The following is a 24,016-nucleotide window of genomic DNA, read 5'->3' on the forward strand; positions in this document are numbered from 1 at the left end:
AAAATCTAATCAGTTCGTTTTCAAGTCCAAGTGAACATTTTTCCCAAAGTTCCCATAAGGTGCTACTGAGATATTGCGTCCACGAGAATGGGAACTACCTGAAAACAATACGCCTCTGGCTCCAATTGTCACCTGGAGGAATAAAAATAAAGCAGACTTCAAATGATCCGTTTGTGTTTATTGCATATTTGATATTTACAGAGAACTGTATAAAGACAAGAGATCAAACATCCCTCTCACCTCTCCTCCTGTCCGTGTCTTCATGTTGGTTCATAACCAGGACAACACAACAGCTGAGGGACGGGTCGGTGTCAGCCATCAGTGTCCAACAGTACCTGGTAACACTGCACAAGAGTGCCAGGATGCGTTCAGGAAAGAAACGTTCACAAAACGTTCACAAGAGCCTTGAGTTGTGTTGCCTTGCAGCCAGTCGTGGGTGAATTCAGAGCTTTGTTGAAATGGTTGGATCAGTTCAGCAGCTGTGGTCTGGTGCTCTCTTCTTGTTTGTGCAGAATATAACAGAACTAATCTGGGACTTCAGTGTTTAGTCCACATACCAAACAGAGAGAGAAGACGTGATGTCTTAAAGTCAAACATTTAATTATTTATAAGCAGTAGCTTTAACACAACTCTTGTCTGGGGATCTTGTTTCTGTGTTACAGACCATGGACGTAGATCTTTAAGACTCCAGGTATTAACATATGATCTGGATCACAGACCTGCGCTGCCCTCACACACATCACGTGTTAATGCCTAAGCTTTAACTTTGAAAGGAAAATTCATGTTGGTAAAAACGAACCAGATCCTCACTAACTGCTTTATTTAACTGGTTGTGCTCAATTGTCCGACAGCTGTTAAACTGGTGAGTATGATGTTTTCATTACAAAGAGAAATAAAGGACAAAATTACAAAAATAAGAACAAAGCTGTAATAAAACTAAATGGTTCTTTAACCCTGAAGCTGAGTCCTGGTCTTCAACAGGAAGTAGGAGAGAGTGACCTCACTTCCTAGAAACGCCCTCAGTGAGAAGGTTGGTTCCCACGACGATGGAAGCACAGAACAGTCAGAACGCAACCATGACACAAACTCTGCCTATTAATACCCCGACCTGAAATAGACTGAAGCCACAGCACCAGAGAGCTCCACAACTCTGTCATTAGAGACAGATACAGGCAGTCCAACATCTGTTCCACTGTGTGTGTGTGTGTGTGTGTGTGTGTGTGTGTGTGTGTGTGTGCGCGCTGTCAGTCTGTGTCATCATTTCATGTTGTTCAGTCGCACTGCTTTTTCTAACTCAAACTGGCGATGGTCGACTCGCTCCAAGAAGTTCTTCCGCTCCACATACCTAAACACACACACACACACACACACACACACACACACACAGAAGGAAAGACAGAGAGCTTTAGACGTACTTTTATCATCAAAAGTACAAACACACTGAAATTACAAATGAGGACAAAGAGTACAGAAGCAATGTGCCCTCCCTCTCTCTCTCTCTCACACACACACACACACACACACAGGCTCTGATACCATACTTAACATGCACTAACTTCCAACCAAGCAGAAGAATGGGAGCTAATTTAAAAACACTCAGACACAACAGGGACTCAAATCAATTTAAACACACACACACACACACACACACACACACACACACACACACACACACACACACACACACACACACACACAGCAGGAAAAGCTGTGTAACTGCTTTCTGTGCTGAAATGGAAAAAGTGGAGAGAGATGTGGGTTAGTGGTAGGAAAATGTGTGTGCGTGTGTGTGCGTGTGTGTGTGTGTGTGTGTGTGTGTGTGTGTGTGTGTGTGTGTGGGGGGGGGGGGCCTCCCTGGAGTACCCAGTCTTCCATCTCTCTCTCCGTCCCGACTGAAGCGGGACTCCTGCTCCTATGTTTACACTCTGTTCTTTCAAGCTGTTGCTTCATAATTAAAAACTCACTGTCAGCTCTGTGTGATTATTGACATAAAGCATAAAAGCCATCATGTCAGATGAATTCTCACCAATGTAACACATTGAAAAAAAAAAAATCTAACAGCTATTGGTTCTCTGCAACTCTTCAAAAAAAAAACAAAAAATCAGCTCCTGGTGGTTGTCTGCCTCACAGGTTTCATCCCTGTTTAAAATGTCATAATTGTGTGAAGTCTTGAATAATGGCTGAAAAGTGTTTTCTGAGGTCACACTGACCTTGACCAAAAGTCTAATCACCAAAATCTAATCAGTTCATCCTTGAATCCAAGTGAATGTTTGCACATCCGGTGGCAACCGTATCCAATGTGTCATGAGTCCATCATATGTGCTAACAGCTCACTCCTGTAGGGGATGTAACTGACACAGCCTTCTCTCTCCTTTTAATATCATGAAAATAAAATGATCCATGTATGTGGTGATAGTCACAATGTCTGACATATAATAATCACATATGAATTAGCAGTAGACCAAACTCTAATTTGAACACTGAAACAAAAGGCTTTATACTATTGTTGCCTTGTAAAGTGAATATGACGAGCATTCACTTTACAGTGTCTGTCACTGAAGTGTCACACAACCTTAAAGAGCTGGAAAACACAAGATGTAAGTCACACCAGCATTTAGAAACAGTAGCACTGAGACACTGACTGACTGGATTGCATTGAATATCAGCACATCTGGATGCACATGTTCTGTAGTCAGTCAGTCAAAGTGAAAACAGGCTGGTTTATACAGCAGGACAAGGATCCAAAGCAGACCTCAAAATCCACCATGAACCACTTCAGCAAACGCAAGCTGAAGCTTTTGGAACAGACCCCGGACCCCCCCCCCCCACCTGAACATCACTGAAAACCAGTCTTAAATCGGCTGTGTGAGCAGGGCAGATAGGAAGTGAACTGGTCTGCAGGAAGCGGACGAAAATCCGTATAGAATAGAGAGACTGAGCTGCTACACAAAGTGTTTGCAGGCTGGAATATTCACCAATCAACATTATACTGACTTATTGCTGAGCTCTAACTGCACATAGCCACACCCCCATCCCAAATTCATGTACAGACGTAGCTTAGAGGCCAATTCCTGGTTCAGCCGAGGCGCACTGAACCCTCTGCAGTTTTGTGATGCAGTCGAGTGGGACTGCTCTTGCAGGAATGACACCGACAGAGACGCTAAAAACATTGACTGAGCCGGTAAAGACAATAATGGAGCTGGTAAAAACAACGACCGAACTGGTAAAAGCTTTTAACTCTTTGCGTGTTTTGACAGCCCCATGTCCAGTCCACCTGCGCTCGTCTCATCTCTTTCTTTGTCTGAGGTCCTGTTTAGACTAAAACATGGTTTCTTCTTCAGTGGAGGATATTTTGGAAGGTGGTTTTCACCTGAACGCTGTGTACTACACTGTGACGTCTCACCTGTGGGCGGAGCCTGTGTGTTTAACGTGGGGTTTTAACAGCAGTTTAAACTCACACGCACTAACATGCACGGCCACCAGACCTGCTACCAAAACAAAGCTTAGAGAAACTCAGATTACAACAACACACACACACACACACACACACACACACACACAGAGGGGGTGTGACTTCATTCTCTGCTCAGGACGCCGTTACTCCACTATATCTTTATGTAGAGAACAGCTGCTTGCTGCTGTATTATTGTCATGTAAATTTCGTTTACAGAACCTTTAAGGTTAAGAGATCTAAGACTCACACTGGGAAATGTGGGCAGGAACAAATCAGATGAACAGACTAACCATACCTCCATAACCTCAATATCAAGCAAATAGCCAAAAAAAACATTGAGACTGGTTGACAGGTGAGTTTTCCTCTATTTCTGTAGTGAGATAAACCCTGAATCTGAATATGAGTGATGCAGAGGAGAGCAGAGGGGAAACGTGTGGAGTGAAGGAGGAGGGATCAGTGTGTTACTACTTCAGGTCACTGTACAATCTTGAACAGAATCCATGGTGAATGTGACTGTGTGCTCTCAGTAGAGGAGAAGAGAGGGGGAGGGACAGGGGTGATAATGCTGGACTGACATTCAGTGACAGTCCTCATGATGTTTTAGAGTTTTTACCCTAACAATATATTTCAGTGAGGAAAAGTAAACTGGGGAAATATTTTGTAATTTCCAGGATCAAACTGCCCCCGGACCAGCACACACTGACAGGATCTTACCCCTCTCTGCCTCTGTTGTGGATGGCCAGCTCCTCTGTGATGCCCTCCTCTGATTTAAAAGCGTCCCAGTCCATCTTTGACTTCTCCAGCGTACTCATCTTCTGCTTCTTCCCGCCGATACGACTCAGGACGCCCGACACGCCTGCGGACCGCTTCGCACTGCAAACACACGAGAGGACACAACCTGAAGAAGACACACACACTGCAGGTGCTGAAGGGTTTCCACTACACACAGCAGAGAGTTTATGATGAACAGGATTCATTCTAACGCACTAAACTACTTTCCCACGGAAAGACTGTTTACAGCAGGCAGACACTGTAAACTTCAATTCAGAGCCTCTGCACTGTCAGTGATCTGTTTCTGATGATGAGTCAGAGTGTGACAGAGCAGCTTCACTTCTGTTGAGGCCGGTGGAGGCAGCTGTGTTGTACTTGCTGGGGTCGGTTATATACAAAGAATTGCCGCATCAGACACAGCAAACTGCAGAGTAATGGAAGAACACCTGTAGAAACAATGAATTACTGGTGAGCACAGCTGGTCCATTTGCTTGTATGTATCAACTGCATGGGTGCTGGAACCTTCCTCTTATTGGTAGGAGAATAGACACAGCATCTACTGAGCACCACAGAGCTGACAACTGAGACTTATTCTGACTTTACCACCTTCAAATCCACAATCTTTCTTTTACTGAACCTTCAATCCTCATCATGAAGTCAAGTCAAGTCAATTTTTATTTGTATAGCGCCAATTCACAACATACGTGATCTCAAGGCACTTTCCAAATAGAGCAGGTTTAGACTTTCTCTTTATGATATCATTTACAGAGACCCAACAATTCCCACCAAGAGCAGCGCTAGGCGACAGTGGCAAGGAAAGAGGCAGAAACCTCGAGCAGAACCGGAGTCAGGGTGGGCGGGGCCATCTGCCTCGACCGGTTGGGAGCTAGAGAAGGAGAAAGCAGAGAGAGAGGCACACAGCCTGGGCGCTCATGTGTTTGAGAGAAAGAACAAATGGTTAGAATGATGCAGTGATATTCAGAAAGTTTCCAGGGATGGGGTCCCACCCGCCGGTGGGAGGATGGCAACAGGTGCAGAGCCTGAGTATGTTAGAAGAATAAGAAGCTGACTGAAAGTTAAGGCATAAAAATACATTTTAAGTTTAGATTTGAAAGTGTGAACAGAGTCAGACAGTCAGCCTAACAGAGTCACAACATCAACACGCTGCAAAAATGTAAGGTTCTCATGTGTGTGTGCAAGTGTGAACCATCTTCTCCTCCTGTTCTGTCTTCACGTCTCTGTTCTTCACTGTTCAATTTCCATTACAAATTTTTATTTTAATATTTTGATGCTTTTCTGTTGTATGCATGTGTTTTTAATATATTATGTAAAGCACTTTGTCTTACTGAATGAAATGTGATATACAGATAAACCTGCTTGGCCTCATCATTCAGCTACTGGGGACCAATCAGTTTTGGGTTCAGCACATGGACAAAAATAAGCGGACAAAGTCCACAAAACCTGACATGTTAGGATTGACTTGGTTAAACCACAACAAAATACTCAAGAAATTACATGGGTTTAAAGTCCACACAAACACACACACACACAAACACACACACAACCAATAACGCAGCTGCAAATAAACCATGACAGGCTGAGCGTGTGATAAATGATTCTGTTTATGTGTGTTCCACTCTGTAGAGAGGCTGAGAGATGAGTTTAAACATCACAACAGCAGGTCTGTTCAACACTTCAGTGCCAATTTAGCAAAAAGAAAAAATACTAATTTAGTATTTAACTTTGTAAAAAAATATTTTTGCTGCTCAGAATATTTTTTTGTTGCTTGGTTTCCAACACGTCCATCATCACAGTTTTATTCTGGTGTCACTGCTGCTCGTCCACATCTCTGGTCTGTGAAGTGACACAGTATGAGGAGAGTTTCTTTTAAACTGAGAGCTGTAAATCTGTGAAAGCATCATGATGATCCACTGGAGACCACAGAGCTTTTTATTCACTGCGGCAGGACTGGACTCAGACGCTGTTCATGACTGAATCATTTACACACTGTTGTTTTGATATTCCACACTTACACACACACACACACACATGAGAACATTACATTAATGCAGCGTGTTGATGTTTCAACCAGAGGTGACTCTGTTAGGCTGCGTTTACACTACTATGTTTTCATTTTAAAACTAAATGATCTCGGTCCAGACGAACACACCTGAAAGCGCAAACATACGTGACCATTCACGTGCACTGGGCATGTGTGGGCCGGTGTAAACAGGAAGCACATTGTCTCCTCTGCAGATGATCAGTTACAGTGAATCATCTGAACAAGGAACAGCAAAGACAGCTGTACAATTAGTAGCAGTGTGGATGGCAGCAGTAAACATAGGAAAAGAGATATACAAAAATGTAGTGTGGCTGTGTCCTTAGATTTATTGTATCAAGTGAGAACTATGTCACTGAACATCTTGGTTCTTTTCATCTGTGTCCTGTTCTGTGCTGCCAGGCCAGCTGCTGGAACACTCCTGTGTCAAGGAGTGTGTGTGTGTGTGTGTGTGTGTGTGTGTGTGTGTGTGTGTGTGTGTGTGTGTGTGTGTGTTAGCCCATGTCATTGTGCAGCCTGAGATTTCCTTCCTGTTCATGAATAGATCAATAAGTAAAGTGTGAGCTTCCACTCCAGCCAGCTGAGTCTTTTCATCTCAGCCATTAATATATCCAGATATTACACGTTTCTGTGACCTCTGTGAAGCACGAGAGGCTTCGGCTTCATCTTGTTTATCATTCTTGTATCCGTTTTCTTCATGGGACAAGTCTGACTGAGTAACCTCGACAACCAGCAGTGAAGCCGCTGAGACACTGGCAGTGTCAGTAAAACTAACATCGTCATTCATCATGAAGAAGCCGAGGTGTATATAGGTCAATACATTAGGTTTAACATAGAGCTAAATATTATATTAAAGGAGCAGTTCACCGCTTTCTTTCTGAGAGAGATGACGGGTTCATGGATCAATTTCATGTCAGAGTCTTCAGCTTGAGCCGGACTGAGGATGTGGTCTTAAAACCTGGTTCTGTCCAGGAGCCAGTTTGACAAAGACATCTCAGACTGGTCTGTAGTGTTGGTCCAGTTTTACTGTTGCTCACAGATCAGTCTGATGTTTGTCAGACTGTTACACAAAAACAAAGACTGACTCATTTTAAGACAAAAACATTAGAAGCCCTACCCCCACCTGTGCTGACCAGCAGCACCCAACAACTAAAAACAGGAAAACACGGCTAATGTGACTAACAATGTTATGGAGACAGCAAACAGAAGGATTTTTTTTATTGTTATAGAGGTACAGTAATGTGATGAAATGAACAGGCTATTGCATTGGTAGTTACTGTGTTAACTTGCTAGCTTACTTTTGGACGATAGTAACGTGGTTTGCTCATCAATAAATAGCTCGAGTTAACGTCAGTTAACGTTATTCCCTCTTTAAATTCATCAGGGGAATTTGGAAATATTAACATTATGAGTATTCAGGTGTTGTTTTCACCTGCTGGCTGTATCATACATTTTATTGACATCTGGTCAGCCAACGTTTGCCCTGCTTGTAATAGTCACACAGAGTTACTAAACTGAAATGAAAGTGTTCATTCATGCTACATGCCATCTTCATTTACTCCTGGCCAGTAACATCGAGGCTGATGTCTACATGTCTAATCTTCAATCTTCTTCATTTGTCAAAAGAAATTTTTAACACTAGTGAGATTTATCAAGAGGTGTGAGCATCAGCCTACATGTGAATATCCCTTTGTAATTATACAGGGCCAGCCCAAAGCCTCTACTATACCATACTGCAACATCTGAACATTACATGTCTCAAAACTGATATTAATATAGTCAAGCAGATGAAAAGAGATATTTTTAGAGGCATTTCTCTGTGAAATCTCCAAATTTTCCACCCCAACCCTAAATAAAAAGTTCTAAACACACACATAATAAAATTCAAACATTTCTGATATATAAATTACATATAGACACGCTGTGAATAAATATGTGTCAGTACTACATTCACCTGCCGAATGGAGACAAAGACATGTGGTCACCTGATCGCTCAGGTAGGGACACTGTGCAGACATGAACACAGGCGGCTGGATCGAGTCAATATGAAAGCGAGACACTAGTGGATTGTCAGCACCAGACAAAACCTGCCCATGTGCTGTACAACACATCATGCAGCTACATTAAGCATATTGCATTTGCAGTTAATATTTTTTGTTTGTGCAATAATTTTGAATGTCTTCACTGGTTTCTTTAACATCCTATTTTGTTCAATGCCTCATTTATATTGTATTTATAATTTATTTTATGTCACTTGTTTCTTATACTGTTTTTATTTAGTGGATTATTTTCTATCTAAAAGAACAGAAAATCTCAAAGACAGAGCTGTGCAGTTTCTGTGTGAGTGTATGAACATTGGTTGTGAAAAACAGACTGTGATGCCGGGGGGGGGGGGGGGGGGGGGGGGGGGGGGGGGCGCCAGCTAAAACCTTGCCTAGAGCACCAGATTGGTCAGGGCCGGCACTGACTGTTAGTGTATGGATGTGTTGGTCAGTGAGCTTTAGAGGTGTAGCATCTTTGAACTGTGGACAGAGTGAGCTGTCTGTCCCTGTTTTCAGTCTTTGTGCTCAGTTCACCTCTGTACTGAACACACACACATCAGACTGATGTCTGAACATCTCGCCGGCAGAGAGAAAGGGTTCTTTAATGTTCGTTCACGGGACAAAACAAAACTGCTGATGTGCTAAATCACTGCTGCTCTGATTTCTACATTTTTAGTTTCACTTTCAAATCAAGAGAAATCATGAACTCAGACCTGCTGTTCCTGTCGACCCGTCCCTCTGCACTGTAGTAAACACACCACTGTGTGACGTTACATAACAGCTACACTATTATCTCAATCTGCAACAAACAAACTTCAAAGCTCTGTGCGTGTGTGTATGTGTGTGTATGTGTGTGCGTGTGTGTGCGTGTGTGTGCAAGGTTAATGAGGGAGTGGTGCTGATGGCTCTTTCCTGTTGTGCAAGTTGTCGCCTCTTCGTGCAAACACGCATAAAAACACGCACACACACAAACACAATGTGGGGGGTGAAAAGAGTCATGGAAGATGTGTGATTGTTTACTAAAAGTCCTGTGTGTGTGTGTGTGTGTGTGTGTGTGTGTGTGTGTGTGTGTTTGTGTGTGTGTGCACATGTGAGCCCTACCACACAAGTTTGCATGTGTACGTATGTGTGCATATAGAGCATCTAAACCCAGATGCGCGCACACACACAATCACGCACACACGCACGCATGCACACACACACACACACACACACACACACACACACACACACACACACACACACACACACACACACACACACACACACACACACACACACACACACACACACACACACACACACACACACACACAAAAAACTGGACTGAGATAAAAAAGGAAATAACTTGTGGACACACTGTACTTCCTGTCTGCTGGCAGATGATTTCCTGTTTCCTGTCTGGGGTTTTGGAGGGAAGATGCACACATCCCAAATGATTTATTGCCATGCCAACAAAAGGTATTAAAAGAGGTGGAAAAAAAGCACATGCACGCACTCTCAAACACACACACACACACACACACACACACACACACACACACACACACACACACACACACACACACACACATTAATGGAAATTCCATTACATTGATGTCTGAATAGAAGCTCCAGCACAAAATAAATTTCCCCGTATACTGTAACACAGACACACACACACACACACACACACACCTGCTGGACTGAGGCTCTGGCCTCAAACAGCAGCTGGTCTCTGGGTGCTGTGGTAACATCTGTCCCCAAGACAACTTGCAGTGCCATATTATCATATATTACTACATTAGCTGACATATTGTAATCCTGGTTTGCAGATGTCGGTGTGGGAGTGAACGTCATGTGTGAAGGTGTGTGTGCTTGCGTGCGTGTGTGTGTGTGTGCGTACCTCGGGCCAGGAAGAGGTGGTTCAATGTCGGGTGAGCTCCTCTCTTCGTCTTCAGTCTTCTCCTGTTTGGTGTTTTGACTTTTCAGAAAACTCTTAGCTTCTCTGGAGTCTGCTGACACCTGTTGACTCACCCTGTCAGAGGAAACACAAACTCTGTATGTGATTCTGGTCTTTCATCAGGAGACACAGAAAACATCCTGGTAAGAGGAAACAGGTCAAAATGGTTAACTAGTAGTATATTTTTATCTTCTGACGTAATGACTGATTAGTTGGACTAATTAAACATTCGATTCATCTCACTGCAGAATATTCAGTGGTGTTGTCTCTGCCTTAATTGGTGCTTCATGTGTTCAAATACTATGTTGTTTGATGATAGCAGCCTGCGTAATTTACTTTATTTGTTCTGTTGAGAATGTTTATAATTCTAACTCTGCGGACACCACGTGTTCCCTATGCCTACGTATACTGCACACGTGCATCATGAATCAAATCAAAATGGCCACATTCATGCAAGACGAAGAAGAGCTGCTTTGTCTGCTGAACTTCTTCTTTTAAAGATGAACTGAAGAGTTGAGGGAAGCGGAAAACCTCCTCACACAGCCTCTCTTCAAACTCAGTGTCCATGTTTGTTTTCCAAATAGGAACCGGTTCCTAACGTCCGGTTCCGGAACCGTTAAGAAGATGTTTGAATTTTGATTCTTTTTTTCGGTTCCTAAATGCCCGCACTAGTTTGTTTTCGGGGTTTGTATCACTCCGCCCGGCGTGCTCCAGTAAACATCACTTGTTGAACATGGAACCGCAAACGCCGCTCGAAAGTCTGGCTTCATTTTAATTTAAAAAAGGAAGGATTCGCACAGTGCAACACCTGTGGTGAACCTATTTCTGCCTAAAGGAGGATGCACAACGAACATGACAAAACACCTTCGCGTGCTGCATGGTATAAAACTTAACGAGTGCACTGTCGAGTGCGCATTGTCACGACTGCGCCAGGGTTTGAGTTTGTTTTCTTTTGTTTCATATACATCCACCTGGGCTGCAGCTCTTTGCTTTTTAGACTGCTGCCAACTTGTAGTGTTATTTCAGCAGAATTCAGTTTTACAGTTACAGTTAATGAGTTCTAATAGAATACCCTAGTTACAGTACAGCAACCAAATTAAACTGTGTCAAGTCAACTGACAATGTGAATAAATAAAAATGGCCTGTGTAAAGGCTTTTTCAAATGAGAAAATTCTCTCGTTTTTTTTTCTTTCCCGCACCTCAAAGAATCAATCGAGAATCGTTTAGAACAGGAATCGATATTGAGAATCGAAATCGTTAAAACCCTAGTTATAAATACCTGGATGGTGCACTGAAAACGGTCCAAAAACTGATCGCAAAACAATGGACACTTCTCACCCTCAACGTCCGTCGTCAGAAGGGGAGGGACCGGTGCAACCTAATTTCCATGTTGCATGACACAGGGGGCGACAACTGAGGTCACATGTTGTGATCTTCATTTCCGGTGAGAGCACAACAGTAGTGTTTGTAATGAGACAGTGCTACCCTGTTGAAATGCATGCACTGAGCCAGTGAGTGTGTATGTGCCAGCTCAATGAGCCACCATCAGGAAAACTTCATATCGTGGGGCCAGTCCCTGAATCCCTTATAAGGAGCTGGGAGAATTCTCCTGGTTGAAAGCAGCTCTTAAGAACCTTCAGCCTGTAGATGGGACGAAGTTGTTCAAATGCCAGATACTCATAGACCGTCAACTCTCTGGACAGAACACCATGCTCCCAGCATCCACAGAGGTGAATTTGAGGCTTTTGAGCAATTAACTCTACAAGTCCAGGTGCTGGTTGGAAAACCCAAGACCCTCTGTGCTGAACTCAGGTGTGGATCACATGTGTCCCGCCTGCTCAGTAAATTACCACCAGAACTGAGATTGTCATTCTGCCGCCAAATATTCCATAGACCAGGTGATTTTTCAGACTGGTTCCTTTATGAGTCCTGGTGTCAGGACGAAGAAGGGGTGAGGAACACAGATGGATCCGGGGGAGCCACAAAGTGTTTCTACTAAGAACCCAATGACTCAACAACAGACATCACTAAATAAAAGGAAGAAATCAGAGCACTCCATTCTAGCGGGAGACGGACAGATGGATCGTGCAGTGTCAGCAGTAATGTGGACGTTGTAAAGGACTGTTGTGGTGAAGAGGGAGCTGAGCCTGAAGGCAAACCTCTTGATCTTTCTTCCAACCCTCACCTCTGGCCATGAGCTCTGGGTAGTGACCAAAAGAATGAGATCGCGGGTACAGGTGGCTGAGACAGGGTGAGGACCTCAGGCATCTGATCAGGACGCCTACTGGGCACCTCTCTTTGGAGGTTTTCTGGACACTTCCAACAAGGAGAAGACCCCGGGGAAGAAGAAGAACTAACTGGAGGGATAACGTATCCCATCTGGCCTGGGAACACCTCGGGATCCCCCAGGAGGACCTGGAAGGCGTTGCTGGAGAGAGGGACGTCTGTCTGGAATACTCTGCTCACCCTAATGTCACCGCGACCCGACCCCAGATAAACGGAAGAAAATGAATGGATGGATGGAAATTTAGAGCATCTGTGTTTAGGAGCACTACTTCAATTTCAGACTTTCTCTACAGAGCAAAGAAGGTGGATACAGGACAAGAAGAAACGCTGGAGTTGCAGGAGATCTCACCGAACGTTCCAGCATCTGCCAAACGCAAATTTAATCTCCACAGCTGCAGAGCTCACTGCATCCAAACCTCTGTGTTAGAAAGTAAATTATAAAACAGCATGCACACGCACACACGCACGCACGCACGCACACACACACACACACACAGTAAAAGACACACATCTGTGTCCATAGTGTAACTGTGGGGTTAGAAAGGACTATATGAGGAAAAACCGCTGCATCCTCTGGGAACATCAGCACTGCACAGACACCACAACCACTTGCATCCATCATGAGGGCTGAAAGGCTTTCCCTGTTATGCATGCTAATTATATGCAGCCATAATTACACAGAGCAGAGCACACAGCTCCACAGATGATGAGGAGCAGCATTTTGAAAAGGCGAATTTCTTCTCAGCGAGAGAAAGACATCCGAGCTCCAAATATTAAAAAACTGAAGAGACCAACCATCAGGTTCAGGTGATGGGTGTCTGGATACCGTCTGACATATTGTCATGTTTGGACCTTTAACCAACTTCGCTGCAGAATAAATGTTCAGACATCACACATTGGAGTCAGTAGCATTTACTGTGGCTCTGGGGATTGGCTACAACCATCATCCATGTACTAATCTGATGCTGCTGTAATTACAGAGCGCACAGCTTCATACATAATGAATCAGATGAATTATACCCAGGCTCATATTTAGTCTCTGAATAAAGCCTGCTCACATGTAAACAGTTAGAGGGGGACATTACTCGCCCCACATAACTAGCAGGGGTGTGGCTGTCTGTGTGATATACAGCACGTTCATCTTACACACTGATAATTAAGACTGTTTTTATGGGAACACTCAGCTGTTTGTGTGGCTCTTATTGAAGGAATGTCATGAGCTGTGATAATTACTTGGGTTCAGTTATGACACGACTGCAAACTCAGTCCGTCCCAGGGGCTCATGAGACCGTTCACACTGTCAGCTCCACATAATTAAGGGACAGGATTACTGCTTACAGTGTAGGATCAATTGTATGAGTGCAAACACGCTGCCGATACTGATTTTAAATGTATTTCCTGTCTTTAATCGGTTAAATTTGAAAATGTTCATTACATTCAACATGAACCAAAGTGATTTTACAGTTTTTAGAGCCTAAAGGTTTGTAAAACTTGTCCTGAGGATGGTACTGAGGGAGGGGTGATGGGGTCTTTAAAGTGAGAAGAATTCATTATCCTGGAAAAATAAGTGTTGACCTGATGGTGGCGCTACAGGTAAGGTCAAGACAGGATAACAAAGGCAAACCACGCAGAGCTGTAGTTCATCCTCGGCTGCTGAGGTAGGTCAGTCACAACAAAAAAGACAAAGAGCGACTGCACCAGAGACAAATTCCACTGATTACAAGTTTCATTCATAAATTACAGACCACTACGAGACAAACCCCCACCACCAAAGACCTGTATTGTGATGGAAACAACACACAGGGAGCTGGACTACCACGGTTCACTCTGTTCCATTTTTTAACCAATCATGGTTTCAAATTTTATCATTATCAATTTGTGTGTGTGTATGTGTGTGTGTGTGTGTGTGTGTGGCACCATCTACTGGTCAATATGAGAATGGTTTGGTTTGATCATTATTGTACAATATGAAGTTACTGCACAGAATGAATAAAAAGGCTTCTATTAACAGATTGTCAGGAACTGAACGCAAAATTATTAAATATTCTTATTAGCTGTCATGTTTTTCTAATCCATCTTTCAGTGTTGGAACTTAAAAGCTCTGATTTTATTTTATTTTTTACCAAACTGAATTATTTACATGTTGATGCTGTTCCTTCAGAAAACTTGGCTGTTTTTCTAAAAAATTTTTTTTTTTTTATATACTAAGCTAAACTGTCTCAAACTGTGCAGATGATTCGTACCTAACTTCTTCTCCAGCGAAGTCAAAAACTTTAGTGATGGTGACTGTTGCAGGTTCCGGTGCTTTCGTGTCTGCACTCACAGGAGAAACCTTCAACACCGAAGAAGTGGCCTGAGGATCAAAACAAGAGAATCAGTCTGAGAGGGAAAACATGACACACACTGAAAATGCTGCAGGTTTGATGTGTTCTGATGATCCTGTGTATCCTGAGTCAGACATGTTTGGGTTTTAACATCCTTGAGATTAAACATGGAACCAACTTAGTCATACAGTGAAAGAAAAAGCAGGTGAACCCTTTGGAATCATATATAAATTATTTATGTTTAAATTTGTCCTAAAATATGATCAGATCTTCATCTAAGTTATGAATATGAACAAACACAATCTGTTTTAACTGATATCAAACAGATCACTGCATTGCTCTTGTTCAAACATTAACAGTGCATCTGGAAAGTGTGTGAAACCCTCGACTAATGACATGGACATGAACAGAAGTGGATGTTGCCATCCTGTTGCCATAGACACCAAAGAGGAAGCTGCTACATCACTGAGCTGAAGTTTGACTCTCCACAACACTACTCGTTGATGGACTGATGAGCCTGAGGCTAAACTGTGTGAAGAACATCAGCTCTATGTGTGGTGTAAACAGGTCTCTGCACACCAACATGAAAACATCCTCCCACAGGTGAAGCAGGTGGAGGGAGCATCAGGATCTGGGTCGCTGCTGGTTCTGGACAGCTCCACATCATCAAGTTTATCAAGGTTTCTTTCAGGATGATGTCAGAGTGTCTGTCCACCTGCTGAAGCTCAGGAGAAGCTGCTGATGCAGCAGGACAATGACCCTGAACATCAAAGACAATCCATCTACCGGAGTGGTCCAGTCAGAGCTCAGACCTGAATCCAGTGGAGATGTTATGGACTGCGCTGAAGAGAGAGAATCAGTCTGACTGAAGCAGCTTTATAAGGAAGACTGATCCAAACTTCCTCCTGAACATTGAGCAACTTTGATCAGCAGCTACTGGGACAGCTGGTTTCAGGTTCAACCAGTTATTAAATCCAAGGATCACTGACCGCTTCCAGCTACATTGTGAATGTTTAATGACAGAGATTATAATCGTTTGTGTGTTATTAGCTGAAGCACATTGTGTTTGTCTGTACTTGTGACTTAGATGAAGATCAGATTACAGTTTATGAGCAGTTAACGCAAAAGACCATTTCCATTTGGGTCTAGAACATCTTTACCTTCTGTTCGGTACTGGACTGGGAGGTAGGTGTGGACTCTTTGGGTCTGGATCCGACGTCAGACAGGAAACTGGCCCAGAGGTCATCAGATTTCTTCTTCTGTTTTGCTTCATCGTCCACCTCTACCTCAGTGGGTTTTACCAGCTCTTCCTGTGGCGGCTGCGCCTCCTCCGCTCCAGCTCCATCCCTCTCCTCCGTCTCTATCTTCAGGACTCTTATCTTCCTCTTTCTGTGGGTGTTTTTCAAGGATAAGGTCATCATCATTGGCATCACATCCCTTTATTAAGAAAAGCCCTGAGATTTTTCTTTCATTAAAAATAAAACAAACACCTCTAGCCAATGACAGCAGAGTCAAACATCTTTGGGTAATAAAGCTGCCTCTGAATCATGGTTCTACATCAGTGCTTTGTAACTTTGCTCTGCCTGTGAACTTATTTATAGTTCATAAATTATAATTGTAGTTCATAAAAAAATACACCATGACTGTGACTAGGGATGGGTACTGAACCCCAGTATTAAACGGGCCCTGGGGCCAAATTTTTGAAGACCATAGTACCGATAAGCTTCGACGTTATTGGTCCTGCTCTTGGTACTGGAGAAATAGAAAAAAGGGGTGGGATCAGCTCTGTGTCACACAGTGGAGCACCATGTGACACACACACACTGGGTGATGGTGAAGTAATGCAGTAAATCATATTGTATTACATTTCCATCATTACAAAATCAGTCTATAATAGCGATTTGTTCAAAAACAATGCTGTTGAAGTTTGTTTAAGCACCAGATCGATAAGAGAACCTTAAAAGTAAGGGATCGATGAGAGAACTGTTAAAGTACCGGATCAATAAGAGAATAGGGTTGTCACGATAGAATTTCAAACTTGATACCGATACCCAGGAAAATACTCGATACCATTTTTGATACCACAGGGAGAAAAAATGACAATAAATTAAGAGGCATGAAAATGTATTTAATATAGATTAGACAATGCAATAACATACAACAACATACAAGAATAATAACTTAACAGACGGCTAATGTGGCTATCGGCTAATTGCTAATAGTTAAAGAGCCATTTAACCGGTTTATGATAACTGTTTAATACTTCAATGTTGTTGAAACGGGAGCTTCTCCAAACTCCTCATAAAGACTGGGGTGTCGGTCTTTAAGATGCTTCGCCAAGTTTGTTGTGCTACTAGACTTCGTCGCCACCACTTTGTAGCATTGTTTGCATATAGGCTTATCAGTATCCTTAGCCTTTGCCTGCTCGTTTCCCTCGTATGCAAAATAATTCCAAGCGGTACTTTTGCTTTTGTCATTTTCAACTAAAATAGGTTGAAAAGGTCCTTCAGCAGCAGCACTTGCCATGTTAATTTGGTTTTATGCTGGCGACACCAGCTCAGTGTTGTGAACGTCAACTAGTGTTCATGTGCTGCTAGTGAGGGAAGGGGCTGTGATGTGGTATCAATACTGTTGAAAATGAGCATCGAATCCGATACTAATTCTTATTATCAATAAGTATCTGAGTATCGATTTTTTTGACAACCCTATAAGAGAACCTTAAAGTACTGGATTGATAAGAGAACCGTTTAAGTGACGGCTTGATGAGAGAACCTTTAAAGTAAAGGACCAATGAGAGAACCTTTAAAGTACTGGATTAACAAGAGAACTGCTAAAGTACAAGATCGATAAAAGAGCTGTTAATGCACTGGATCAATAAGCAGTATGAATTAAAGCAGTAGTACTGTTAAAATCTTAATGATACCCATCCCTTACTCTGTCAAACCCTCTCACCTCATACTAATGTCCTTTTTCTTCCTCTTCTTCTTGCTGACATCATCAGGGTGTGGCACATCGTCATCCTCGCGCAGAGGGTCTTCCTTTTCACACTCATTAAGGTCATCCTCGCTGAGGTTATCGTCTAAGGAGGAAGAGAACAGGAAGCAGTGGAAATGAGAACCACGAGATCACAGGGATACGTTGCTTTTTCACTGCGGTATGAAAAAATGCATACATTCACAGCCCAGAACACTTTACTGTCAACGCCAGTTTCATTATTGGAGGTTTTTCACACATTTAACTGACCGTGACGTATCAGTGGTGGATAATGATTTCAACCATATCAAGAAGAACCAGGATTCAGTTTGGTATATCAGGCTTATGAACTTCACCTAGACCTTGTAACCTGTCATTATGATGGAGTACAACAGTATCTGACCCCTCATCAGTCTGTAGTGCTGGGTTGAGCACGTAATTTATTTCAGTTCTGACGTATCCACCACACTACGTAGCACACATAGCAGTCCATCTCCTGTTGTACTGCTGTTTCCTGAGTACACAACAGTAATGTTTGCAGAAGTTTTTCTTAACTTTATGGTACTTGGTGAAACCTTTTTAATGGCACAATGTCACCGGAGCTCTCCAGCTCTCCTGGAAGAGTGTCACTGATGTTGACCTGGTGATGACCTGCACCAGAGAACTGGACCCCCAATAGAAAGGATGGATACGAGGTGACAATCCAACAACTTCTCTGTCTGAACGCCTCGCCCTCTGTTTTCTGTGTCCAGTCCAGACTGTAGTCGCAGCCTGTGTTGTACTAATGTGTCCCAAAGCCATGTCACAGCCAGCACACATTTGCGTTGGAATAAACACCATGTTGCATGTTTGGTGTCTCTGACACAGAGGGACACTGACTGTAATATGAAGTGCTGTGTGTTGACCACGCTTGGCTGTAGTTATGTAATGTGTGTGTCTAGCTGTGAACCTCACAGTGTAGGAAAACCAGCGTTATACTTTATCCCTATTTCGCAAAAAAATGACTGAACAATATATTTTCTCATGTTCTGTCCCTCTCTCACACAGCAGTGTGGCCCCTGGTAGTTCCACAGCATACAGGTACAGACTCAGGAGTCTGGTAGAGGTCTCAAGGAAGATTTGGGATGCCCTTGTTGCAAACCACATGCCAGCTCCAAGACAGGACTGGGAGGTGGATCATCCCCAGTGGCTTATGTGCTGTTGATGGCAAACACATGGTATTAGCTCCCGTCTGCTCAGTGAAGGTACAAGAGATGAAACGCTTATCCATTTCATGCGACATCACAGTAAAGAAGCCTGACGGTTAGTATTAATGTTTGAATTTTAATTATCACTATAACCACGGTTGATTACCGTGGTTAATTTAACTCACGTTAAGTTCTGTACGTCATCAACCAGCAACAGTCTCCCAGACAGGTTGTGTTGTGTTACTTATTCAACATTTTCAGCACATTTTAACAACACCATGATAACAGTGATAACTGTGAACATTTTAGTCACTATAATCATGATATCAAATTTTTATGCCATTTCATCTCTAGAAGGTACAGACACATTATCAGCAATCAAAATGTGGAGGCAGGTGTGGAGGAAACATGTGTCTCGACAATTTCATCAAGAGAACTGCAAGAGATCCTGGAATCATTAGAATGGGAGATGGACGCTGTGGCAGGTCTTACTGATGGCAGAGACCTTGGTTCCCCTGTACTCCACAGTCTATGACAACGCCATAAAGACTACATTCATTTATTGCGTCTATAATGTTCAGGTTTTTTGACATTCATAGAATTTACCAATTTAATTTAATGAGTAATGTATTTGTTAGTGGTGTGGTACTGGAGTGCACTATTTTCAGTAGTGTTTCTAGCATTGTAATATATAATCACCGCTGGATGTAAACATGGAGGACAAAAAAATTAGAAACACCTCTTGATATAATGTAGTCCAGTGCAACATCACTTTGAACTATGACCTCCATAATAAACATATCTGATTTTACACATTTATGTCGAACATCTACCATATTTACTTATTTATTTATCACTGGACAAATTTCATCTTGTCAGTAATCAACTTTCACTTTAAACACCAAACTGTGTGAATGTGACCATATTTACGTGTAAATTTGCCATAGCTGATAGGTGAGTGAACTGGTCAGGCAGACGTTAACCTGACAACTGGGAGGACGGTTTGTAACCAGTAATAAACAATGTGCCCGTTAGACTAGGTCCAAAATTACGTTAACCACAGCAAGTAAATGCTATTTGATGAATCTAATTCAAGCCGAAATTACCAGCAGACTCTATTATTTTGAATAGAGTCTTAAGTCATGTTCATCGAGGTGTGCAAGTTTGAGAAACCAATAAATGATCGTTTTCTTAACGGACTTCTGCACAGTGACACTAAACGCAGGTAAAGACGAGCATGAATGATATATATTGTACACTATATCATGTTAAGTAGCATGTGTGTTGTTAGTCTACGTGACCTCAACACACGATTAAATTCACTACGTCCTGTAGTAACTCGTATTTACTAATAGCTAAATCTAGCACAGCCCCAGGTGACTCCCTCACCTGACGGGATGTAGTCTGCGTCTTCATTAGACGAGTATCCGTCAGAGTCGTAGTCAGAGTAGTTCATCATTTTGGAGGAAAAGCTCCTGACTCAAAATGAAGTAAATGAAACAGCTACAAGGCGCCGGTATGTTTCCTACCAGCCTCGGTGCTTTCACAGCGTCACAGACGTCACTCTAATGGACCATAAACGTCTCTTTACTAACAAAAACTGAATTTAAACGCGGCTCTTTTAGTTCTGTGCAAGATAAAAACAAACTGGTTGTTTGAAATGTATGAAATGTGGTTCTATTGGAGCTTTTCTGGAAAATGAAGAACACAATGTAACTTCCTGTAGCGACGGCGAGCTCGAAGGCTCAATTCCAATCCGCCCCGCCCCTTTTCACTCTCTTCCCTACACACTCTTACTGCCTTTGAGCGTGCGCGTGGAGGCTCCCCCACATTAATTTTCGTCACCGGAGGATGTACGCCGGCGAGTCTCTTGTAAACACGCTCGCTAACCTTTCGCTAACCCACCAGTTATAACTGCGTGGCTACTACACTACCCGAGTATCAACTGCGCATGCGCCAAACTGGGCACAAACTGCACAGGTGCAGGAAAACAAGCATGGTGATGGTGGGACACGGATCACAGTTGCTGAGGTCGAAAAGTCAAAATTATCTCCGTCTCTAACCCCTTCTCCTCCACCTCGATTGAAAACGTCCAGAGGTTCAGGAAAAATGTGCAAGAGAATTCATAAGGATTTAGGAAAATAATCTGACTGCACTTAGACTACAATTTTTTTTTTAAACTAATTTTATTTATAACATGAGACCTACGCATTTCGTATTGAAACTGAAATATGATAACATGAAAAAAAGTAGAGTAGCCTAAGTAAAAAGAGTTGAGCCATTAAAATAACTCAATAAAAATAAGCAGCCGAGACAGAAGTAGGTTATATAGAATTTGATGTGTACATTTGAAGTAGAGAAAATACATTTTTGGTGCAGTGAGCAGTTTTGAAACAACATTTATGTATAGAATGTTATGATGATGATAAAGATGATAAGCTCTGCACTGATTTGAAGGAGAGGAAATCTCTATGGAGTTCCATCAGTTCTGGGTCACGTCACAAACATAAAACAGCTGCTCTGTTGTTTCTACATTGACATGGGTCTGTCTGGTGAAATTACGGCATTTCTCCTTTCCTTTCATAAAGGAAGCTCCAATGTTTCCTATGCTAAAGGAGATAAGATAGGAAGCACTGAAGCTCCTTTCGTCATCATTTAGAGAAGTGGAGCAGCTCTGATCATGATGCTGCTCAGATACTTCAGCTCACTTCACTCAGTTTCAACCTTAAACCTAAAGAACATGATTTTTATTAATATTATACAATCCTAATAATCCTCCAGCAATGAACAATATATAATTGGTCATTTTAACCAAATGCTACATTCATAAAATTAAATTTTTTAAGAAGTTGTCATCTTATATGACACTTAAATGAGCAGATCTAAGCATGTATCTTGTATTATCTTGTATTAAGAGATTAATTTAATGCAAACTAATTTTTGCAAAGTTATACAAACTCTTTGGGATTATACCTGACTGAGTGAAGCTCTTGTTGGGGTTCACATTTTTGTCTCGTTTGTTTGTTTTGTTTATTTTTTGTTGTTCTTCTGTTTGTAGGCCGACATTTCTTGCATGGAACTAATTACTTTATGCTTTTAGTGTTCTATTTATACTGTAAGAAAATATTTTTCAATAAAGAATTATGGAGAAAAGTTGTCAAAAATTTGGGAATCACTAGAAGTAAATATCCAGGTGAAAAAATTTCACTTTTTATTTTTAACCAAAAGTTGAATAATTAAAATCCATTTTTAATTGTTGGTTACAGAGACCTTTCTAGTGTGGGTGGTATTTTACTTTCTCAGATGAAAGTCTGTCCAGGCTGGTGTATTCAGCTTTATCTTTATGTGTTGATCCCATACAGAATTCATATGGAAAGCATTCATATGGAGTATGTACGGTTGCATCTGATTACACATGAGCAACTTTACACCATCAGGGCAGAGCCACAGCATATGGAAATAAGAAACAGAAAAGGACATAAGATAATGGCTGAAATAGAGCGTCTAAAAGAAGCTGTTTGTTTTACTCCTGATGGGACAGAGATATTTAAACACACTACTGTGTCAGTTTTAGTCAAAGGGGCTGAAGTAATGATGACAGTCAACCTAACCTGCTGCATTAATGGCCCTGCTGGCTATGGAGGTCGCTGACCACGGCTCTACAGCGTTCACAAAAGCCCTCTGACCAGCAGAGGGGGCTGTTTGCTTAAATTAGCCCTGAGTCTGAGACCTTGTTGGGGTCTCTGGAGACAGGAGTGAGACACAAACACACACATTACTAGTGCCTCCAAAACTACATGACTATTTTCATCATTGATATTTTCTTGATTATTTTCTAACACCCTCAAACAGTCAACTTATTATTATGTAACACAAAGAAATGCAGCTGATTTTCACATTAGAGAAGCTTAAACAAGAGAATGATAAAGTTAAGGTTGAATTTTGTTAATGAATCAATGGACTAGGTTAAAGTTGCTCAAACATATTCTTAAAAAACTGAAAATGAAATAGAGTTAGAATTACATGCTGAGACCTATTGAAGGTAACTTATATGACAGGTGATTTCTTGTAACCTACAGGAGCAGTAACTGATTTTGCTCATCATGATCTGCTGGTTCATCGCCTGTCTCACCTGTCCTCTGTGAGGATGTCAGCAGACGGTAGAGTACAGGACACTGGCATCACCTTTTCATTGTTAGAATTTTTGAGGGCACTATATAGAGCAGAACATCCACACTCACAACTGGGACAGTAAAATAAAGTGGTGGCGGCGCCTTGTAAAGTCAACAGTAACAGATTTTGGACACAGTCAGTGGCTGCAGTTTCTTATGAAGGTTCAAACTGAGTGGCCCTCTGTGACATATCACGTTACCTTGACGATGCCAAAACATTTTGGGTCCAGGTTTGGGACTTTTGATTTTACATGTTTTATTCCCTCTTTTTGCTCCCTGTTTGTAAACAAAATAATAATGTTGGATCAGATCTGATGAAAGCAGATTTGTAATTTATCATCATGTCAGCACAGGACAAATGACTTACAGGTAACATTTGGGTTTGTTCCATTCATGCTTGTTCTTCTTCTACCTTATTCCTTTTTTTTTAGCTTCTGGGCATCCTTGTAATCACGTTGTTTAATGTCACAACATTATGAACTTTGGTTAATTCCCTTAGGCAAAGAAGGGGGGGATTTATACATGTCCAGTCTCTGTGTCTGATTCAAATGATGAGCACAGTGCTCATTGTAAGGCCTCACACACCTGCCTGAGCACAGCCACTCTCATATCTGAGCGAAAGCCCTTTCAACCCAGATCCAACAGGCTGCTACTGAATGTTCTGTATGTGGGACGGAGTCTAATTAAACCAGTGTGTGTTCATGGTAATGAAGGAACATGTGACTCACCTTGAGCTTTACTCCTTCCAAAATAAATGTTTGTGCAACACTACAAGATATATATAAAATAGAAGACGGTTAAGCCCA

The 24,016-nt window shown here is 42.1% G+C and overlaps 1 protein-coding gene across 1 annotated transcript; it reads right to left on the reverse strand.

The window, feature by feature from the left end:
* Positions 1-157: 157 nt before the first annotated feature.
* cfdp1 (craniofacial development protein 1) lies at positions 158-20,961 on the reverse strand. Its single transcript, XM_056388214.1, has 7 exons — positions 20,428-20,961; positions 17,831-17,957; positions 16,039-16,267; positions 14,798-14,907; positions 10,212-10,343; positions 4,169-4,327; positions 158-1,345 (listed from the first exon to the last, which is right to left on the reverse strand). Exons 1-7 carry the CDS (start codon positions 20,495-20,497, stop codon positions 1,258-1,260), a joined length of 915 nt encoding a protein of 304 aa, XP_056244189.1. The 5' UTR covers positions 20,498-20,961; the 3' UTR covers positions 158-1,257.
* Positions 20,962-24,016: the final 3,055 nt, after the last annotated feature.

This window comes from Seriola aureovittata, chromosome 10, assembly GCF_021018895.1.
Source record: "Seriola aureovittata isolate HTS-2021-v1 ecotype China chromosome 10, ASM2101889v1, whole genome shotgun sequence".
In the NCBI taxonomy this organism is placed as follows: Eukaryota; Metazoa; Chordata; class Actinopteri; order Carangiformes; family Carangidae; genus Seriola; species Seriola aureovittata.

Excerpts from the sequence above, each read along its gene's own strand:
- cfdp1 (XM_056388214.1), bottom strand. The coding sequence starts at position 20,497 with ATGATGAACTACTCTGACTACGACTCTGACGGATACTCGTCTAATGAA. Across the intron at positions 16,268-17,830 it reads AAAAAGGACATTAGTATGAG|AAAGAGGAAGATAAGAGTCC; the intron begins GTGAGAGGGTTT and ends AAACACCCACAG. Across the intron at positions 10,344-14,797 it reads TTCGCTGGAGAAGAAGTTAG|GGTGAGTCAACAGGTGTCAG; the intron begins GTACGAATCATC and ends TTCCTCTGACAG.